This window comes from Triturus cristatus, chromosome 11, assembly GCF_964204655.1.
Source record: "Triturus cristatus chromosome 11, aTriCri1.1, whole genome shotgun sequence".
NCBI lineage: Eukaryota > Metazoa > Chordata > Amphibia > Caudata > Salamandridae > Triturus > Triturus cristatus.
Window position 1 is genome coordinate 121,373,167 of NC_140594.1, and position 19,095 is coordinate 121,392,261.

Sequence of the window (19,095 nt, forward strand, 5' to 3'; positions counted from 1 at the left end):
TCGGAACCCAAAAGGAGGCTTGGTTCATGAGGGTCTCTGGGGCAAGCGTGAACCGTTGGTAGGTCACTCGGGCTGTGGGGCTCGAGTGCAGAGGTGTTTTGTCCGGTGGATCACTTGTGTTAGAGGCTCTCACTTGTTAAGTCGACCTGGAGAGGGGGACAGATCAGGACAGCAGGGCCACTCGGTGCTGGCCTCCGTGATGCTGACGTCCCTCGCCGGTAGGGCGGTCTTGGCATCCAAGCTGGATGCTGACCAAGTCTTGACTACTGCAAGGGGTCCGCTACCCTGGGTATTTGTTCAGGGCAGCTCTCGGGAGTCCTGGAGTCTCCAACCTTGGTGGGGAGACTGATCTGACCTCCTGGAGCATGGTGAACTCCACCTGGGTGGCTGCTGCTTCGGTGGACCCAGTGGTCAGCAGATTGGTGCACGGGATGTTTTTATCGGTGTCTGCAGGGAAATGTCTTCAAGGGAGATGCTGACAAACAAAATGATGAGACCCTTTCATGAAGCACATCAGGTAGCCCATCTTAGGGGTGGGACTAGCCTGGTAGTGCAACACACCTACTCGCATAGCTAATTTCCTGCCTGCCCTGGTGCTAAGTGAGCCTGAGGGCAGGGCGTTGCATCTCCCAGGTCTGGGGGAAAGCCAGGGTCGCATATCAAAGGCGGCAGGGGCTCTGAAGCAACTGGCCATGATGAGCTAAATCACTAGTGTAGGAAGCTGGCTCTGTATATACTATACCAAAAAGAGGTATAGTGTGCACAGAGTCCAGTGAGTCCCCAAAGGTATATCAGAGGATAAAGTAGATAATACCTTACTCTCAATAATACCTTACTCTCAATTTAGTGGTAGCTGGGCTGAGCAGTTAGGCTTATCAGAGGGCTGTGTTAAGCATTTTTTGTACACTCCGGTAAGAAATATCACACACTCACAGACCGAATCCAGACCAATGGTTTGTACGAAAAGGTGTCACTGTTATTTTATTCTAGAACCAGGAATCACTTAGTGCAGGTAAGTTTTACAGTGTTTTAAAACTAGCCATACTCAAGAATGCAGTATTGTTTTGTAAATGCAGTTATATACTTTACAGTATTAAGAATGTTTTTTGTAAATGTCAATCAAGTACAGTTGTATGCTTTTGCAGTGGTAGGATTAGACAATTCAATGCAATAGATAGAACTACAATGCAATCCTGTGGAAAAACACATTGTTAAACGGTTTGCAGGTAAATGCTCAACTTACTTCCCCAGGCGTCGGGGGTTTAGGATAACACTGCGCAAAGTACAAGACCAGGTAGGTACTGCACCACCAGCGGCATTGGAGCGTCTGGGTGCAGAGGTCGCTGGGCCCAATGTTCTCCCATGGAGTCGGGGGGAGGGGGGTACCTTGAAGAGACACAGTTGGCACGTAGGTACCTTTTAGTTTTAGGGCAAGTGCCCCGGGGGTTGAGGTGAGCATAGAGGGGGCCACAAAACTACACCAGCAGCTGCACAGGGGTGGCTGGGCGCTGTGTGCAAATCGGCATCTGGTGCCTAATGCTTTCGACAGGAGGTAGCCTGTTTCAGAAAGAGGCTGCAGGCTTGCACCAGGAAGCTGGACTCAGGTGACCAATGGCTGGGCAGGTAAGTTGGATAGCTTTGGTACACCTGGGCACTGTCGGCTGAGGGCCCCTAAGTTGGGGGGCAGAGGATGCAGGGGGGGGGGCCTTTTAGGATTTGCTTTCCTAAGCTGAGTCCGATCGCGGTCAGAGGACCCTTCGAACAGAGGCTGCTGGCCATGAGAGGTGGGGGTCCTGGAGAGGTCGGGGGTTCGGGTGCAGAGTGTGCAGTAGTCGCGGATCCACCTGGACCCGGAGTCCTGGAAGTTGGAGTTTCTTTGTTGAACAAATCTGTGTCCACGGAAGAAAAGAGTTTTTGTTGAAGTCAGCTCAGGTCTTTGGAGAGGTGCTGGCCACAGGACATACTGGTTTCTTTGAGCTGGGTCGCTGGAGGAGGAGACAGGCCGGTAGGGCTGGGGCCAAGTCAGCTGTTGTCGTCTTATCCACTGCTGCACGGCCTTCTTCGTAGGTCCTCGGAATTTAAGAAACCAGGTATAAAATGTAAGGGCTTTACTGAGGTCGGGGACAGTAGCCAATGACTCCTGTCCCCTTGGGTGACTACACCCTTCTAGGTGCCCCATTCCCTTTGGGGAGAGGGGCCCAGTCCTGTTCCTATTGGCCTAATTCTCCTAACCAAGATTGAGATTTTTTCAGAGAGGACTTCACCTCAGCTCCTTGCTACCTTAGGGGTGTGCTAGGCCAAGGGGGTCACTCCTCCTCTGCCTACTAATTTTCCCACCTGTCCTGCCGCCAAAAGCTTGGCCTGGACGGGGGTGGGGGGCATCTCCACAAGTTTAATCTCCCCTAATCAGCATATCACAAGTTGAGAGCCTTTGAGGCTCACCGCCAAGTGTTCCTGTTCCTGCAAAGGAAAGGTGTGAAGCACCTTCACCCAGAGCAAGCTTTGTTTCTGACCTCCGAGAGCACAAAGACTCTCACCCCATGCAGTCAGAAATGTGTCTGGTGGTGGCTGTCCGGCGGGGACCAATACACTAGAAGTTGGTCGTTTTTCAGGGAGCATCTCTAAGATGCCCTCTGAGTGCATTTTATAATAAATCCAACACTGGCATCAGTGTGGGTTTATTATGCTGTCGTGTTTGGCACTAAATTTCCCAGTTTTCAGTAAAGCCATCATGGAGCTGTGGAGTTTGTGTTTACAAACTCCCAGCCCATGTACTCAAAATGGCTTCACTTCACTTACAATGTCTGTGAATGGCACAGGCACTGGAGGGGAACATTGCTCATGCCGCAATGCCCTCACCTGTGGTATGGAGCACCCTGCCTTTAGGGCTGTAATGCCTGCTAGAGGGGTGACGTACCCATGCTACAGGTCGTGTTGGTGAGCCTGGCACCCAGGGATGGGTGCCATGTCGACTATTCAGTTTAGTCTGCACCAAAACACGCAGCCTCACATAGTATGTGGGTGTTAAGGTGAGTGATCTCTGAGGGTGGCATATTGCTTGCTGCACAAGGCCCTTGGTACCAGGAGTACCTTTTACAATGGACTTACATGTAGCCCAGAGGTGTGCCAATTGTGGAAACAAAGGTAGAGTTTGGGGAAAGAACACAAGCCCCGTGAGCCTGATTGGCAGGGACCCAGGGCACACTCAGTCAAGCTGGCATCAGGTATCTGGAAAAACTTTATGGGGTAACCATGCACAAAGGGGCACTTACCTACAACTAGCCATCCGGCTTGAGGAGGTGTGAACACTTTCCTCCGGTGCAGTCATTGTTTCTGGCCTCAGAGAGCATGAGCTCTCACCTGCAAGGGGTTAGAAATATGTCTATGGTGGCTGGGCTAGACCCATCAGCCAGCACACTAGATAGTGGTATGTTTTTCTTGAGGCACCTCCAGGGTGCCCTCTGATTACATGTCATAATAAAGCTTGTACTGGCAACAGTACAGATGTATTAAGACAAGGGGTTTGATACCATACACCATAGGTTTCAGTAAAGCCATCGTGTAGCTTGGAAACTCCTAAGGATCAGTGCCCAGAACATATACTTGAGATGGCTTCCCTGTTCACTTGTATCATCTAATAATTGAACTAGACGGCACTAGGGTATATCTGCTCATGTAGATATGCCCTCACATGTAATATAATGCACTCTGCCTTAGATCTACAAGGACTGCTGTAGGGGTGACTTGTGTATATATTACATGCAGTGTGTTTGGCATGGGACACTGTGAGTGTGCCATGTCATGTTTTGACTCCTGGTTTGCACCATGACACTCAGTCTGCAATGGCAGGCTGTATGCAATTTGTATGGGGTTCCCTCAGGGTGACATAATACATGCTGCAGCCTGAGGGACCCTCTTTGATACCCATGCCCTAGGTACCAAGGGTAGCACTTATTACGAACTTACAAGGGTGCCAAAGTGTTTGCCTATTGTGTTACAACTAGATGATTTTACCTTGTTTTAGGGAAAGAACACTGGCACTGGGGCCTGGTTAGCAGGGGCCCAGTACATATCCGTCAAAAACCTTTAGTACCAGTATCAAAAAGTGGGAGTAACCATGACAAAAAGGGGCACTTTCCTACACTCTTGCCTTCAGATTCCCTCCTGCTGATGTAATATTGCACTGTTTTACCAGCTTGTCAACAAGAAATACCATTTATTTTATGTGTCTCTACTTTGTTGTGCTCTTGTTCTGCCTTTTTTTGCTACCTTCTACCCAGATCAGATGAAGAACCTTAATCTCTTGTTTTTGCTCAACTATTTTATTTCCCATTACTGGACTGTTCACATCTGTAATGTACATTTCTCCTCTGTTCTCCTTTGAATCGTTTAGTAACCACCAGAGTGTGTCGCCTCTGGTCTTAACACCCGTATCTGATTTGGTTGCCACATTGACCAGTTCTCCATTGGAACATTTCACATCACAAATCCAAGTCCATTCTTTTGATGATGACATTTCTCCAGGTGCCTGTTTCGGAATTCAGAGCAGCATCGAAGCAACATCGGTGAGTGTATGACATCTGTTAGCAGACACTTAGTAGAACGTAAGCTCCACACTTTTGCTCGGAGCATGACAGTCAATGTGAATTCTACTTGGCAACTTTTCGGCTTATATCAATGATTTGGAAAAGGTCAGCTTTTGTCAAAGATGTTATAGAGGGATAATCAACATGCACAAATCTATATAGTGGACTAAGTCGTTCGTTTTAACACGGAGTTTGCAAACTCTTCAACTTAGCAGAAGAGTGGCTGTACTTATTGTAATGGAATAATTATAAAGGATATAGGCTGAGGAAAGATTAGTTCTGTATTTTGACTCCCAGCCCCTTCACCAGAATAGTTTGTATACCTACTGGTACAGGACAGAGCAGTGTACTTTTCGCAGATAATTTATTGTTTTTATTTATTTTTGGAAATCTAGGTGAATGTGGGACTCACTGTACCTATGCAATGTGTATGCGCCCTTCCACAAACTTAAGTCCTTTCTTTCTATTCTAGGGATCAGCTTTCTCATTTTCTCTCAATATACCACTAATGCCACTTGTCTTAAGTTGAAATTATTTTTTCAGCCAGAACGCTGAAGACTGTTACATGGTGGATGGATCTCTTCAGCCTGCTTGGCTGTGGCAATTTCTGCACTCGTTTAATTAAAAGAAGAAAGTGAAGGACATTTTTAATAAGGGGGTGCTTGCTATGGTAAACACTGCAACAATGCAGAGCCTTCAGTGCATTCATAATTTTAAACGAGGCTGTGCGCTGCAGTGCATTAAAGCATTCGAATCCAGTGTGAGGGGCCTCCTCAGCCTAACACTAAGGGTAGCATATATCTGTTCCATATTGTTGTTTGTCCTGAAGTGCACCTCCCAACTCCTTGAACTTGCCTAGATCTGCTTAAGAAGACAAAAAAGCTGCCAATAATGAACACTAGTGGCTCTACTTACACCTTTACTTACAGATGTCGGATATACATTTGTCACTGCTTATAAACTTGAAAAAGGGAAAATCTCTGGATGTCACTTAAACCTCAGCTTAAATCGGGGATTCACAAAAACACTTGTAAGCTTGTCTTCCTTGAAAAGCTCCACCCCAGTGCTAGGTCTCTAGATTATCTTCTCAGCGATCCTATGGTATGAGGAGGAAACCGTGTGAGGAGTAAAATTTGCCCGCTTTACATCAAACTGAAAAAGCGGAGAGTATGTCACAACAAGATACGCCATGAGCTAGTGAAAGTTAAACGACCAGCTGACAAAGGATCGCTGAGGTTATTTTAAAGCATTGGATGCCCTCTCAAGCCGCATAGAGACTGCCCGTCATTTTCTTTGAAGTGAATGGTAGACATTTGACCAGCAACTTAATAGAGAAAACAAGAAAATACAATACCAGGAGCATGGCTATATTTCAGATAACTCTGTTGGCACCGTGCCCCAGCTTTTGATATTTAGACCACTTTCTGAGTTTGGCTTTGGGAAAGGTGGAAATAAAAGAACCACAGAAACTTGCATAAGCCATTTTTAGACCAAACAAACATTAAACAACAGTGCAGAAATAAGAGATTGGAGGAAACATGCGCTAAGAAAACTTTTTGAATTGAAAGTTTGGGGTCACGTGTGTTTAATCTCTGAATGAGTCTATATAGATATGTACAGTTGGATGAGTGAAGCGAGGGGCAGAGGGTTTATAGTTTTTAATTAAATGCGTTGTGATTATTTGTGTTCAATAAAAAATCAAAATATGTATAAATTATAATTTCAAATTGTCAAATCAAGATCATTTTGTATTATTGATGAATTGATTATGAAGTATAAATGTTGGAAAATGTGTACGTCAGCTAATAAATAATGTTATAATAAAACACAAAATAAGAATTGGTAATCTTGTTTAACCATAGACGTAAGTAACAAAGTTAAAATTAAAGAAATTCGATTTGTGTTTGGGGGGGGGGGGGGGGGGGGGGGTTGTCTTTCTTGTATAGTGCCAGAAAGGATTTGACCCTTTAATGTCTATGACCCTGGCACACAAATAACTTACCTGTTATGGCGGCCTTCAATAATTAACCCCTACAGTTAGCCCCTATTGTACCAGGGTTTCAATACTTTCTTTTGCATTTCATGATGCGTGTATCATCCGGGAAGTGAAGGGGTTAAGGAAGAGTTTTAAGATCCTAAGACTTGATATCAGTCCATCCGTACTGATAGATCTAAACCAATTCAGTGAACTAAGCTAGGCAAGTGGCATGTTACTGTATATATGAAAGTAATTTATTGAAAGGGGGAGTGGCACTACGCCGGACTTTAATTACATATGCTAATGACTTTTTAAAGAAATCCTACAAGGAACAATCCTTTTATTGCCCAGAACCTTGAATTCATATATGCAGTTACTTATTTTATTTGACATAACATTATGTGGCCCTGAAGAAAAGATTCACGCGCAAAACTTGTTGACCAAGTATGTTTTAAAGAAAACAAAGAAAATAAAAACTGTTGTGGCCAGAACTTGATTAACGATTCCCTTGCTTCTATTTTCTGGCTTAACTGTCTCAGGCATGTAAGCGTCCTTGGCTTTGTTGCACTTTTGGAGCATTCTCTGCTCTCCTAGATATAGCTGTTACTTCATGAAACAATTGAGCATATGTTTCCTACTGGGGCAAGTGCTGAAGGCCTGTTGCACGTGGAAAATTAACCACCACTTCCTCCCTGTGTGCTGGTGAGGAGACACTAACTTTGCTCTGCAAAGTAGAGCTCTGATTCTCCAGTAGGTGGTCTGTCATGTTACCACATATTGTACAGGCAGACACATCTTGTGGCTCCTCTGTATCTTGTGGTTGAGCCTAATTTCCATGCTCTCCAGGTGGTAGTTGAGTAGGGGTTCACTCCATGGGCAGAGAGCGGAGAGCTTGACTGCAATGAGCGGGGCAGGAGGCTTGCTTTCCACAGTTTTCAGGCACTGTCCATGTCATTATTTACCATCCTTCATAGATGTGAAGCACAAGAAGAAGCCCATTCAGTGATTCAGCCTCTCGGGCCAGCCACCACAATAGTGATGTTGAAAGGATGTCCCAGCACCTAAAGTGGATCAGACACAGACATCACCCCTCAACCCTCCATGACCACATCACATGAGATCAATCTAGATCTTTAAAAAGCAGCACGATCTCCAAGGTAGGATTTTGGAAAGAGGTAAACGGGGCACTCCCTTTTCCAACACTGCCCCTTCACAATAGGCTTTTTAATTGGTATTAGGTCTATACCGCAATCCAGAGAAGGAATCCTTCCCGGTGGCCCCTAGGAAATTCCGCTGGTGGATTCATGATAACCTTTCCCTTTTGGCATAAAGCCCGACTTCCTACCACTATCTCTCTCATCTCCTATGGGGGAGATCAAGAGGATTCCCCAGCAATGTACTGTGGAAGGTAAGCTTATTAGGATCTAAATATTATCTGGCAGCTATACCTTTTCAAGTTGTGGACCCAATCAAAGAACATGGTGAAGGAAAATTACTGTGGTAGTGTCTTAGTGGAATGGAGGGTGTCTTCTTGGATTTTCAGTGTTCGGCTGGCTGATGGGTTGTGGGGGTCAGAAGTGGAGCTCCTATAACTAATCCACACCCACCAACAGAGAAGCAGATGCCAGGTGGTTACCTAGCTTTTCTCTAGTAGAGGGAGAATTCCTACTTTGCTCCTTGGATTATATTGCCCTTTGCAGATAACGGTCTTTAGCTGTAGTTTAAAGTTTCTGGACATTATGGGTAAAAAATAGAAAAGGGGTGCAGGCCATGGAAGTCCCATCTTCCTCGATTGCCCAGGAATTCTGGCATTTATAAAGTTGGTAGGCATCCTTGTAGGCCATCCATCCACATTTTGGGCTAAATCTTACTGGCATCCCACATGCTAAATGTGACTGAAAGATCACCCTTAAACTTTACTTGAGAAGGTCTTGGTTTTGTCACTTTCCTCTCCCTTATTTTATGCCTACCCGTGCCCTTGCCTGGGAAATGCAGGAACGGAGCATTGTAGCATATTTACCATTGACCCTTGCTTTTTTGGCAAAATCATAGTTACTAGTGTCAACAAAAAATATTTTTTGTTAAAATACCCTCTGAGTTGCATGACATTATGTGCATTACAGATTTGAGAGAGGTACAGATTAAACTCTGGTTCATGTGTCAAAATAAAAATTGAACAGCTCGCATAGGTACCCAGTTTCACTTCATTTTATTTTTCACTATCAAGTAATGCATGGTTGGTATACAAAGAAAAAGCATTTTAAGCTATTTGGCTTTGGTGATTATATATTTTTAAGCCTAGCTATGAAAGTTGTATCTCTCAATAACTTGAATAGCCAGGAAAAGTATTAGCAAACTACTTTCGTAATATACCACTGTACATTCACTATTATGTGAATTCACTTATTTTGTGCATGGAAATGTTGGACAATCTACTCAACTCTTTACTAAATTTACTTAGGTTATGGAAAAGTATAGCATTTTGGCCCCACTCATGGTTTTTTCACCCATTTTACTCACCTGAACTGCAAAAATGAAATAAAAAATCCTGATCCACTGTTTCCCAAAAATATGATTGGATGGTGAAAGTGAAGGATGACCCTTGCAGTAAACATGCTGTTTGTTGAACTGTTAAGAAGGTACTGATCTCTGACTATTATGCAGCAAACATACTCTGTGCTCAATACCTGCTTTGCTCCACCGATGAGCTCATGAATAGAGAAACACATGTTTCTGGTGCTAAGAAAAATGAAATACTAGGAACATTTATCAAGGTTTGCTCATTGACCAGAATGCACTTTGGTTTTACTTGAAACGCAAAACTGCAGAATATTGTTCGGTGTATAGAATTTCCACAAATTGACAAAAGTGGTGTCCAAAGTTCAATTTTTCGAAAACTTGCTATAGGGATGGCCATTGAGCAAAGTTGAATTCCTTCTCCTTGTCCAACGGTAATAGTGCACGGTCTGCCATAGTGTCAGCTGCCCTGGCAACAGCCAGATAGAGGCGACGCAGGCAATGCCTGGTGCTACGACAAATCCATTTTGGTCATCATGAACCAGAGAGCACACCACACGAGCCAATTGCGTCACAAGTACTTTTGCGAAAATATGTTATTCAGTGTTGATGAAGGAATTGGGACTATAGGAAAAATAATTTGCAGGCTTTTGGAGCTTAGTGATGACCGATATCCTTGCTCTGTACAAATCGTACAGCAGTGAGCCAGTCTCGAATACTCCTTCAGAAAGGCTACGGAGATGTGGGGCAAGTAATTTAGAATATCTTTTGTAAAACTCTGTGATGCCATTGGGACTCAGAGCTTTCTCCAAGGACATGGCTGTTAATGCTTTCTGTATCGCTTCCTCAGTAACGGGAGAGGCAAGCATAAGTGTCAGTCGACACCAAACAGGGCACCAGCAGATCATGGATGATTGGGTGGATGCGCTCCGCAGGGGGGGCATGCGTGTCTGAGTACAGCAATTTGTAGTATGAAGCAAAGGCCGCAGCAATACCTGTTGATGTGGCAGTCTCCAGCTCGTCCACAGTGCACACTGACGAGACCGCCCATTTCTAAACTCTACTCTGAGTCGAACAACTTCTATTCTGGTTTGGTGCGTGTAAACTCAAGAGAGCGCGGAGAAGTTTAAAGACCGTCTCTCGAGCCTCTACGTGGGCTTCAAGCTCCGTTGAGTTTGTTGAAGCTCCCTGAGTTTGTCTCTTATCTTGCCCTTAATATACTACATTGCGTCCCCCACATATAACTGCCTTGAATGTCTCCCAGAGTCTTACAGAGGAGGTTACTGAATTGGCACTCTGAGTCAAATATCCGTCACTGTTGTGGAGATGGGTTGCAAAAGAGTTGTCTCTAAGCCGTTAGACGTTGAGCCGCCAAACCCTGTGGAATCCTCCTGGGGCTGTGTGCAGCATCAATTGAATAGGGGAGTGATGAGATAGTGGGTAGAGTCCTTGTGTTGTCCACTACCTGCACAGTCAGTTTGAAAGAGGAGCTGTGTTGAGGAGAATAAGTGAATTGCCTGTCTGATAGATGCGGTCTGTGCCACAGATCAACCTAACCGGGTCTGTTAACCCACTGAGAAAGTTGTGTATGTCTTGCCAAGACTGTGTCCACTACCTTCACAGTCCACATTCATCACTGTGTTGAAGTCCACACCTATAACCGTGACCCCCAGATGTGAGTAAGCTAATACATTTGTCAGTACTGTGAGGTCGTATATACTGGCAAGTGTCATGGGGTGACCGCCAACCAGACCTGTAATCACAACAGATCTCTCTGATGTGTCTTAGTGCACAGAGCCCATCACCAATGGGAATGACTTCCTCAGAAGAATAACCACTTCCCTGAAGCCCTGGGTGAAGTCACTTAAGGAGCGCCGTTTGAAGTTGATGGCGGTGCGGTTGTCTGGATCCTCTGAGGCTTTCCGGCTTTGGTCTTTGTTGTCTCAAGAAGAGCATTTGCGGGCCAGTCTAGGAGCCGGGGCGGGCCTGGGGGACATCGTTCTCCGGTGAAGTCTAAAGGTAAGGTGCTGATAAAGTCTCTGCATTCTTGGACTTCACTGCGTGGAGGCTCTGTCTCCCATGACTCCTGTCACTCAACGGTTGAGGAGAATGTACGCGACTCCGCACCGCGTTTTCCTATGTTTCTGGGAGCCGGGGCGTCTATGGCCCAGATGAGGAAATATGATTCTTTGCACCTCATCTTTGGGACCCCATATCACTCTGGAACGCCTATAGGCCCCAAGGAGGTGAGTGGGGCGCCGTCGGAGGGTTTGTCCTTGGTGACAGTTGGGCCATCTGAGCCATCGGGTCGACGCCGGTCGATTTCGAGCGGTTCCACTTTGGCGCAGGTTCACAGTCCTTTGGGATCTTTGCTTATGACACCAGTCTTTTGACCTACCTACTCAGACATTGACGTTGGTAGCGCTGGTCAAATGCACCTCTCCTCCCCCAGTCGAGATCGTGATGGCGGCATTTGAACGTCGTCTGATGCGAAGTCGACCATGAAACCTGAGGGGATTGTACAGTTTGTTGTGCCTTTTCGAGAAGAGAGTTTAGGAGGTCCACCTGTGTCAACGGGGACAGTGCTTCTTAAGCCTATTTACAACACCAGTTTGTTTCAGGTGGAGGAGAGCTGGTTGACAGCTCTTGGTGAGGCTAGTGGACTGGATTCTTTACCAGCCTTCGGGTTGCTTTCTCCTCCTAGTCTTGCCACAAAGGCAAGTTCTTCCTTTGCAAACATGCCGAGGAAAGTGGCTGCACTATTAGACTTGTCCCTGTCCATGGTGCAGGTCTACAGACCCACTGATCGAGATCCTTTTCCAGGGACAGATGGGAGAAGGGCCTGTTCTTTCATATAGTGAGGCCCTATTTGACATTTTGTTATGTGCTTGGGCCAAGCCTGAGTCGGGGGTCACAGTGGACCGTGATATTGCACACACACACATCTGCCTGCACCTGGGGAACCAGTTTATTTACATAGACATCCTTCCACTCATGGCCTAGTGACTCAGGGTGCAACGTCTTTACAGTATGTAGATTCTATTCTTAAGACTCCAATGGGTAAGGATTCTAGGGGTCGTGATCCTTGTGGTAAGAACATTTTTGCTTCAACCAGCTCAGCATTGAGATCCACCAACACATTTTGTGTGCTGGGGCGTTTTTCCCCATGCTTTGAGATTCTTTACAGAACATGCTCCCAACTCTTCTGGATAACCTCCAAGCTGAGGTTGGTAACTTGATTAGAGATGGTCAACAGGCTGCTAGGTTTACCATAAGATGTGGCATCGAAACAACGGATTGTGTTTTGGGCCAAGGCATATGCATTGGCACGAAGGCGTCTGGTTTGGTTGGCAACTTTGGGCTTTTCGGAGGCTGTCCAGTCGACTTTGGCCAACATGCCATTTGATGGAGCCCATCTTTTTGGGAGTCAGGCAGATGTGGCGTTAAGACGCTTACATGGTAGGCAGAGATCTAAAGAGTCCTAGTTCTACATTTTCCATTACTGTGTTGCTTAGCTTGTCCCTAAGCTTGGGATATATGCTTTTATTGGTCAAGGAGTAGCCTTGTTAAGATATTGTATATGTCCAGTTTTGGTTGCAGTTCTACCACGTGTGCTCCTGTGTGGAGCGGCGGTTATAACCCCAGTACCATTTTCTCTTTTCTTTTGTATTGATTTAGATAACTGAGAAAGGTTAATATGTAGTATATTAAGTGCAAGATAAGAAGCAAACTCTGGGAGCTTCAACAAACTCAACGGAGCCTGAAGGCCAGGTAGAATGTTGTTTATTGTGGGGTATATATGATATACAGATGTCAGTTCTTTATGATGCCTTAAGAAAATGCTGTATGTCAAAAGGTAAGTCACCTACAGTGTTGTGTTGGTGGCCTAGTACCCTTTTTCACTGGTTTGTGTATTTTTGATGAACCTCTCCAATCAGAGTGCCTTTTGGTATACAGAGTATACATAACAGAATGTGCTACTGTGTTTCACATACTTGGTTATGGAAGGAGCTATAGCTCAATGATAAGTCTTGTAATTTGTTGGCACAGGTTTTTAAAGACCAAGAGTTCGAATCCTGCCAATGCTGTCTTAAGTATCCTAGGGTGCGGTTACTTCTTTTTTCTTGATTGCCTTTGGTGATTCGAGCGGGTTTCTGGTTCTGACTCCTATTTCGACTGTAGGGCCACAGCTTTGAAGCCCTTGCCAGGGTGTGCTTTTATGTTATGTTAGCGAGATTTTTAAAGCGCATTAATGCCCAAAGGCGTCTATGCGCTTATCCGTTCCAGCTCAGATTGTCCCAGGACCACTACCAAGTCCTGAACAACCAGGTCTTCACAGCTTTCCTGAAAGCAAGGAAGCTAGGCGCTGTTTTATTGCTTACATTTGTCCACAGGAACCACTGTTTCTGGTTATAGTTTTTATGTAGGGAGGCAGTAAGTTCCATGCCTTGGATGCTTCTAACACTATGCTCTTTTCGCCCCATCTTACTTGTTTACATTTTGGGAGTACTAATAACTTGGCATTTACCGATCGAAAATTTCTGACAGGGAGATATTCTTTGGAGCTCTGGTTTAAAGAGTCGGGACCAAGTTCATGAAACGCTTTATAGACTAGACCTAATGCCTTAAAGGTGATTCTTTGCTTAATAGGAAGCTAATGCAAACTCTTTAGGTCTTGGGATGCTGTAGTCTTGCAACAGCATTTTGCAGGGCCTGAACTTTGTTAATGTTGTACTTGTGAGTGGTCAGACGCAGACTGTTACAGTAATCTATTTTAGATAGAATTAGAGAGTCAACTAGTGTCTTTTGCAGTTTGGCCGGTATAAAATGAAAAAGATTTTTTATTATCCTGAGGGTATTCAGAGTGGATGAGGTGAGCTTATTTACCTGATCTGTGAAGTTTAAGTTTATTATCAATGATCACTCCTACTTTGCGAGCCTTTTCCACTGGAGGGGGGATGGGGCTCAGAGGAGCTGGCCAGACTGATGGACCCCAGAATTCTGATTGTGGTCTCAAAAGTAAAACTTCTGTTTTTTCTGCGTTTAATTTCTGGCAATTTCTGTCCATCCAATCATGGACAGCCAGCGTACAGTCATGAAATTTAGGCCCTATGACCATCGTCGTTTTTTCCTATGGAGACAATGATTTGAGTGCCATCAGCATAGAGTCTGACCTCCACTGTGTCACAGAAAGAGTATCCGTCTTACTAGTAGAGCATTTTGATGTGAAAATATCATTCACAAATGATTCCCTGCATCTCCTCAGTGGGGTTGTTGGTGAAGACACAGTAATAGGTTACTTTTGGGAAAGACATCCTGCCCTCGGCCATTGTTGAGGAGTAGGAGTAACAGAGCCTGTCTCCATCGATAGTAGATTCCAACAGCCTCCTAGCACTACAAAAACACCTTCTGATGGATGGATACTTTTAACTTAAGATTTCAGACCTTTAGAAAACTCCCAGGCATCACAACACATCCACAGAACTATACCAGCCCTGCTCCTGCGTGCCGGTAGGTAGTGCCATATAGTTCAGTGATACAACACCTGAAGTGACAGAGTAAAGGCACTTATAAATGCCACCATTGTATACTAACATCAGTTCTTTTTCTACACCCTTGATGCAGATTCAGAGCTCCGCTTCCAACATTGTGGGTCTTCTCATTGCTCTTAAAGAACTGCCCAGACGTGGGTCCCTTGCTCACTTTGCTACTGGATTTAAGCTAACCTGGCTTATGAGGGGGTGTTACCCCAAAACTGGTCCCAGAATGCTATTTCCGGTCCAGGGAAGACCTGGCTTGGCAGTTCGGACTGGACTATTCCCATGAAGAATAGGGTTGTGACTGATTTGCATATTGCAGGATCTGAACTGGGGTGGCGAAGTGAGCTAAAGAATGATGATGGATTCAACCCAGATCTGTGCCTGGGGGTGAGTGTCTGAAAAATTTCACTGTTCCGTTCATCTCCTTGTGTCTGCCTTAAAGAACTTTCTCAGTGTGCTAGGGAATAGTGTTCCTTCCAAAAAAAGAATTCAAGCCGGGCTGAGACAGCAGGAAGCAGATATCTGTCGCGACTCGCATGAAGTATACCTATGTTGCTTAGGCTAAGGCCTCGATTCACAGGAAAGCAGTAAGTCTGCACTTATGGCCTTTAAGGGGGTTCGGAACTGGGAATCTAAACTCTATTGCCGAACATAAGAGGGCGAAGCATAGGTCCCACTCCCTTTACAGGGAGAGGGCCCTGTCAGAAGGCCACTCCCACAAAAAGTCCACTTTTCTCTTGAAGTCTTCAGTTAAGTAAAAGTCAGTCTAGACATAAGTATAAGAAGGGCAAGTGGGACTCTACCTCATCCTGCAACTCAGTCTACAGAGGAGGCGCAAGAGTGTCATGCTAGGTAATGCACTCCCCTAATCTCTCCTGAATCCGAACCGATTCCACCATTTCTCGGGACTTTCTATGTTTTCCTTGACCAATCATCGTTAAGTCAATGATTTGCTGATTTGCTGCTCTTCATCTTTACTTGGTCCTCACATTCTTGATGTACATGCCTTTTGAGCCTATCCACAGCTATTCCCTGAGGCCGCTGACCATTAAGACTGTTTTCCTCATTGCAGTTACTTCTGTGCGTTGTGCAAGTGAGCTTCACGCACGGTAACTACAGCTGCCATACACCACCTTTTTCCCTGATAATTTGATGCTTCAGACTTCTGTTACTTCGATACAGTATCCTCCAGAGGGAGTTACTGAATGCAATGGTAGAGTAACTGCCCTTTCTTCTGCGTATTCTGTGGAGTGTTCTCTATAGTTCTAAAAAGATCCAATATTAAGTTTTTAAACTGTCATGTTAGCAGTTAGTCTGTCACAATTGATCCGCATCTGAGTTTCAAAAGAAAACTGTGCCCGTGCTCGGGGGGGTGGCACCTATATATGGCTCTGTGCCAGCACTTCCATAGGCAGTGCGAAACTGCTGCAGAGTCCAATGTGCCAACTAGCAGCATGCAGGAGGAAAAAGGTTCTGGCAGCTGGAAGGAAACTCAGAAGGTGAGGAATCCCCTTTTTGATAGAGGACTCACCAGAAAGAGCGTTACAGAAAGTAACTAACTTGTTCTTCAAAGGCTTGAACTGCTGGGATTGTTCGATGTATTCTAATTTGCTATAACCAAGCAAAAAGCATACTTTCACATATACCATATGCTTACTACATATCAAGAATAGAGCAACAGAGGTGTTTTTGATTAACATATGTAACAATACCACATGGACTTTAATCCACACGTTTATCAAACATTAGTGTCATTATTCAAGCTAGAAAGAAAGCAAAAGTGGGTTAATCTGTCCTTTATTTGCTTTCCTCAACATATGCTAGAAACCGAACATATTACCTGTAACACTTGGTTTACATCTTTTAGTGACATAGTTTCACATGCAACACTCCAGATCCAGGGCCAGTATCAATGTAGAATGTAGGCATTACAGTTCTACCAGAATCACTCAAATGATTCTGTACGGCATACATACCTTTCATTGGAGAGGGATGCTGTATTCAGTATAATTTAAGGAGGAGCCCTTGTGGTCAAGATCAAGGATCCGAAGTCACATGCATGAAACTGAAATTAGACATCCGTGAAAACTATCTTGTAATAGAACACACCTAACACTAGATTGCAGACTAGTACTCCGCATCTACAATACTAGTGTTTTATGTAATTAATGTTTTACTTGATCACTTTAGTGTCTCTTGTACCCATAGATCTACAACTCCTTCCCTCCATACTAGCTGTCTGCCCGTAAATCTGTGGAGGGCAAGAAATGCTAATTGAGGCTTCGGAATTCAGAACTTGCTTGGCCTTATATGTTTAAAAACACTTTTGCTGTTCTGAAGTGCTTTCGGCATACCCTGTATGGGGAGTGTAAGAGGCTGGCTTAGTATATGGTGCTCACTTATGTAAGTGTAGCACCATGCACTAGTCTAGACAACCCTTATGGTGATTTTAGTGGTCTTAGACAACCTTAGAACGCTCTCTAGAGTCTAAGTGGTAGCTGTGGAGAGCAGGCTTAGTCCAGGAGGAGTGTAAAGCAGCTTGTTTTACCAGAACCTAATTTTATTAGTATAGATTAGGTGAAAAAGAACCACACAGTGTATTTATAAAAATATGTACTCATTATAAAACACTCAGTAACACAAAAATATCTCCTACCTGGAGACATAAAACAATGCACAGAAATACTTTGCAACTAGAATAGGTAAGTAGCCCAAATACACAGTGATCCAGGGTAAGACCAAACCTTATACTAAAATATTGGGATGCGAACCACGACTCGAGTCAAGACTGTACCCAGAAGATGTAGAAGTGCTGGGGACCCAAGGAACCACCCGAGGTAAGTACCCAGGAACCCCATGGAGGCCATGTGCAGAGTGGAAACACGACTGCTTGCTCACTTCAGGTCAGTGGGTAAGTCTCGGTTGCAATTTTATTTAAAGGAGGACCCTGATCCCAGTGGACCCTGAAGAAACCCCCTGGAATACAGAAGGGTGGAGAGCCCCCCCCACCGGTGGATACCCTAGGAACTAGGATACCTACACCAGGGAAGCCGGGTGCATAAGTGTGAAGTGGTGTCGGAAACGGCCGTCTAACTCAGTCGACCACTTCAGGAAGATGCCGCTGACGAAGGTGAAAGTGTCCGGTGGAGCCCAAAGGTGGATTCTAGATGACAAGTACCTGCAAGCAGAGGGGACAGGGTCTATGCCACTCAGCAGTGACCGTAAGGCACAGAAGACAAATGCCCACCGATGTCGGGTGATGTAGGAGAGTGGACAATGACCTTGGAGCTGCAGCTGTGTGGACCAGGCGACGCTGTGGGAGACCAAGAGCCGTTCACGAGCTGTCCCACGTCTGATGTCGAGAGTTGACGGGACGGTGTCCGTCGAGAGAACAAAACTTTGGCAACTGCAAACAATATGGCAAGCAAAAAGGGTGCAGTGTCGGGACCAGCAAGGTCCAAGTGACTCAGCACAAGCAGGGAAGTTAGAGTAGGCCCTGAGCAATCGGGGGAGCCCACTGGAGTCAAAGAAAACCCTCGAGAGGACCCAGAGGCCAAGGAGTTGCAAGAGGCCCTCGAGCAGCTCACCAAAGATGAAGGCCCACAGTGCAAGGGATGTGGTGAGGACGACTATCTTGGCTGCAGGAGATGCGTGAGGTTGAAGCTTCTTGGATCTCGAGGAAGAGAGTCAACAAGCCTTGGCAACGGCAAGTCGACGCGGTGCGCAAGGGTTCTGTTCCAGCGGTTCCGATGAGGAATAATGGCCTCAAACTTCGTGAAAAGACAGTTCAGGCCTCGAGGGAGTTGCAGAACCATCACCTGTGTTGCTGAGCCTTTCGAGGTCCTTGGGAGTCCAGGTTCAGCAGACCAGTCATCTGTGTTGCGGTGCCTGCAGATGCAGGGTAGTGACTCCTTCACTTCGGGGAGATTCCTCCAGGTGTCTTGGATGTCCACAGGCCTTGTGAGGATCCTGTATGGAGCACGGGCACAGATGTTGCAGCAGACTAGTAAGGCGACGAGACCAGGAGCAGCAGGGGTCTTCCCAGTTTCAGTCTTGGTGCCCAGAGCAAAGTCCAGCGAAGTCCAGAGTGCCCAGACGGTCGAAGATGAAGTGGTGTCTGATCTGAATCTTGTCCCACAAAGAATCTAGGGACCCACTGAGGGGTAGGGTTGCTGGAGGTGGGCACACCTTCTGTGCTGGCTAATTTTACTTGCCTGACTTCCTACCGAAAAGGAGGGGAGACAGGAAGGGGACCTGCTCCTGATTGTAGGAGAGGCTGGGGGTCGCATTGCAAAGGTGGCAAGGCCTTTGAAGCTCCCCTACCACCGATGGTTCTTCCGGGCCTGGGGAGGTGTGAACACCTCTGCCCAGGAAAGGCTTTGTTTCTGGGCTCAGGGAGCGAAGGCTTCCACCCCAGGGGCCCAGAAACATGTCTCGTGGTGGCAGGCTGGTGTGTACCTGTCGGGGAACCCAC

The 19,095-nt window shown here is 45.7% G+C and overlaps 1 protein-coding gene across 1 annotated transcript in view; it reads left to right on the plus strand.

Moving 5' to 3' along the window:
- Window positions 1-19,095, plus strand: part of PRR14L (proline rich 14 like) — a 405,768-nt gene that overhangs the window by 259,251 nt on the left and 127,422 nt on the right. Inside the window, exon 6 of the mRNA XM_085636172.1 lies at window positions 4,394-4,565. Coding sequence (XP_085492298.1) covers window positions 4,394-4,565 — 172 coding nt within the window. The remainder of the gene's footprint in view (window positions 1-4,393; window positions 4,566-19,095) is intronic.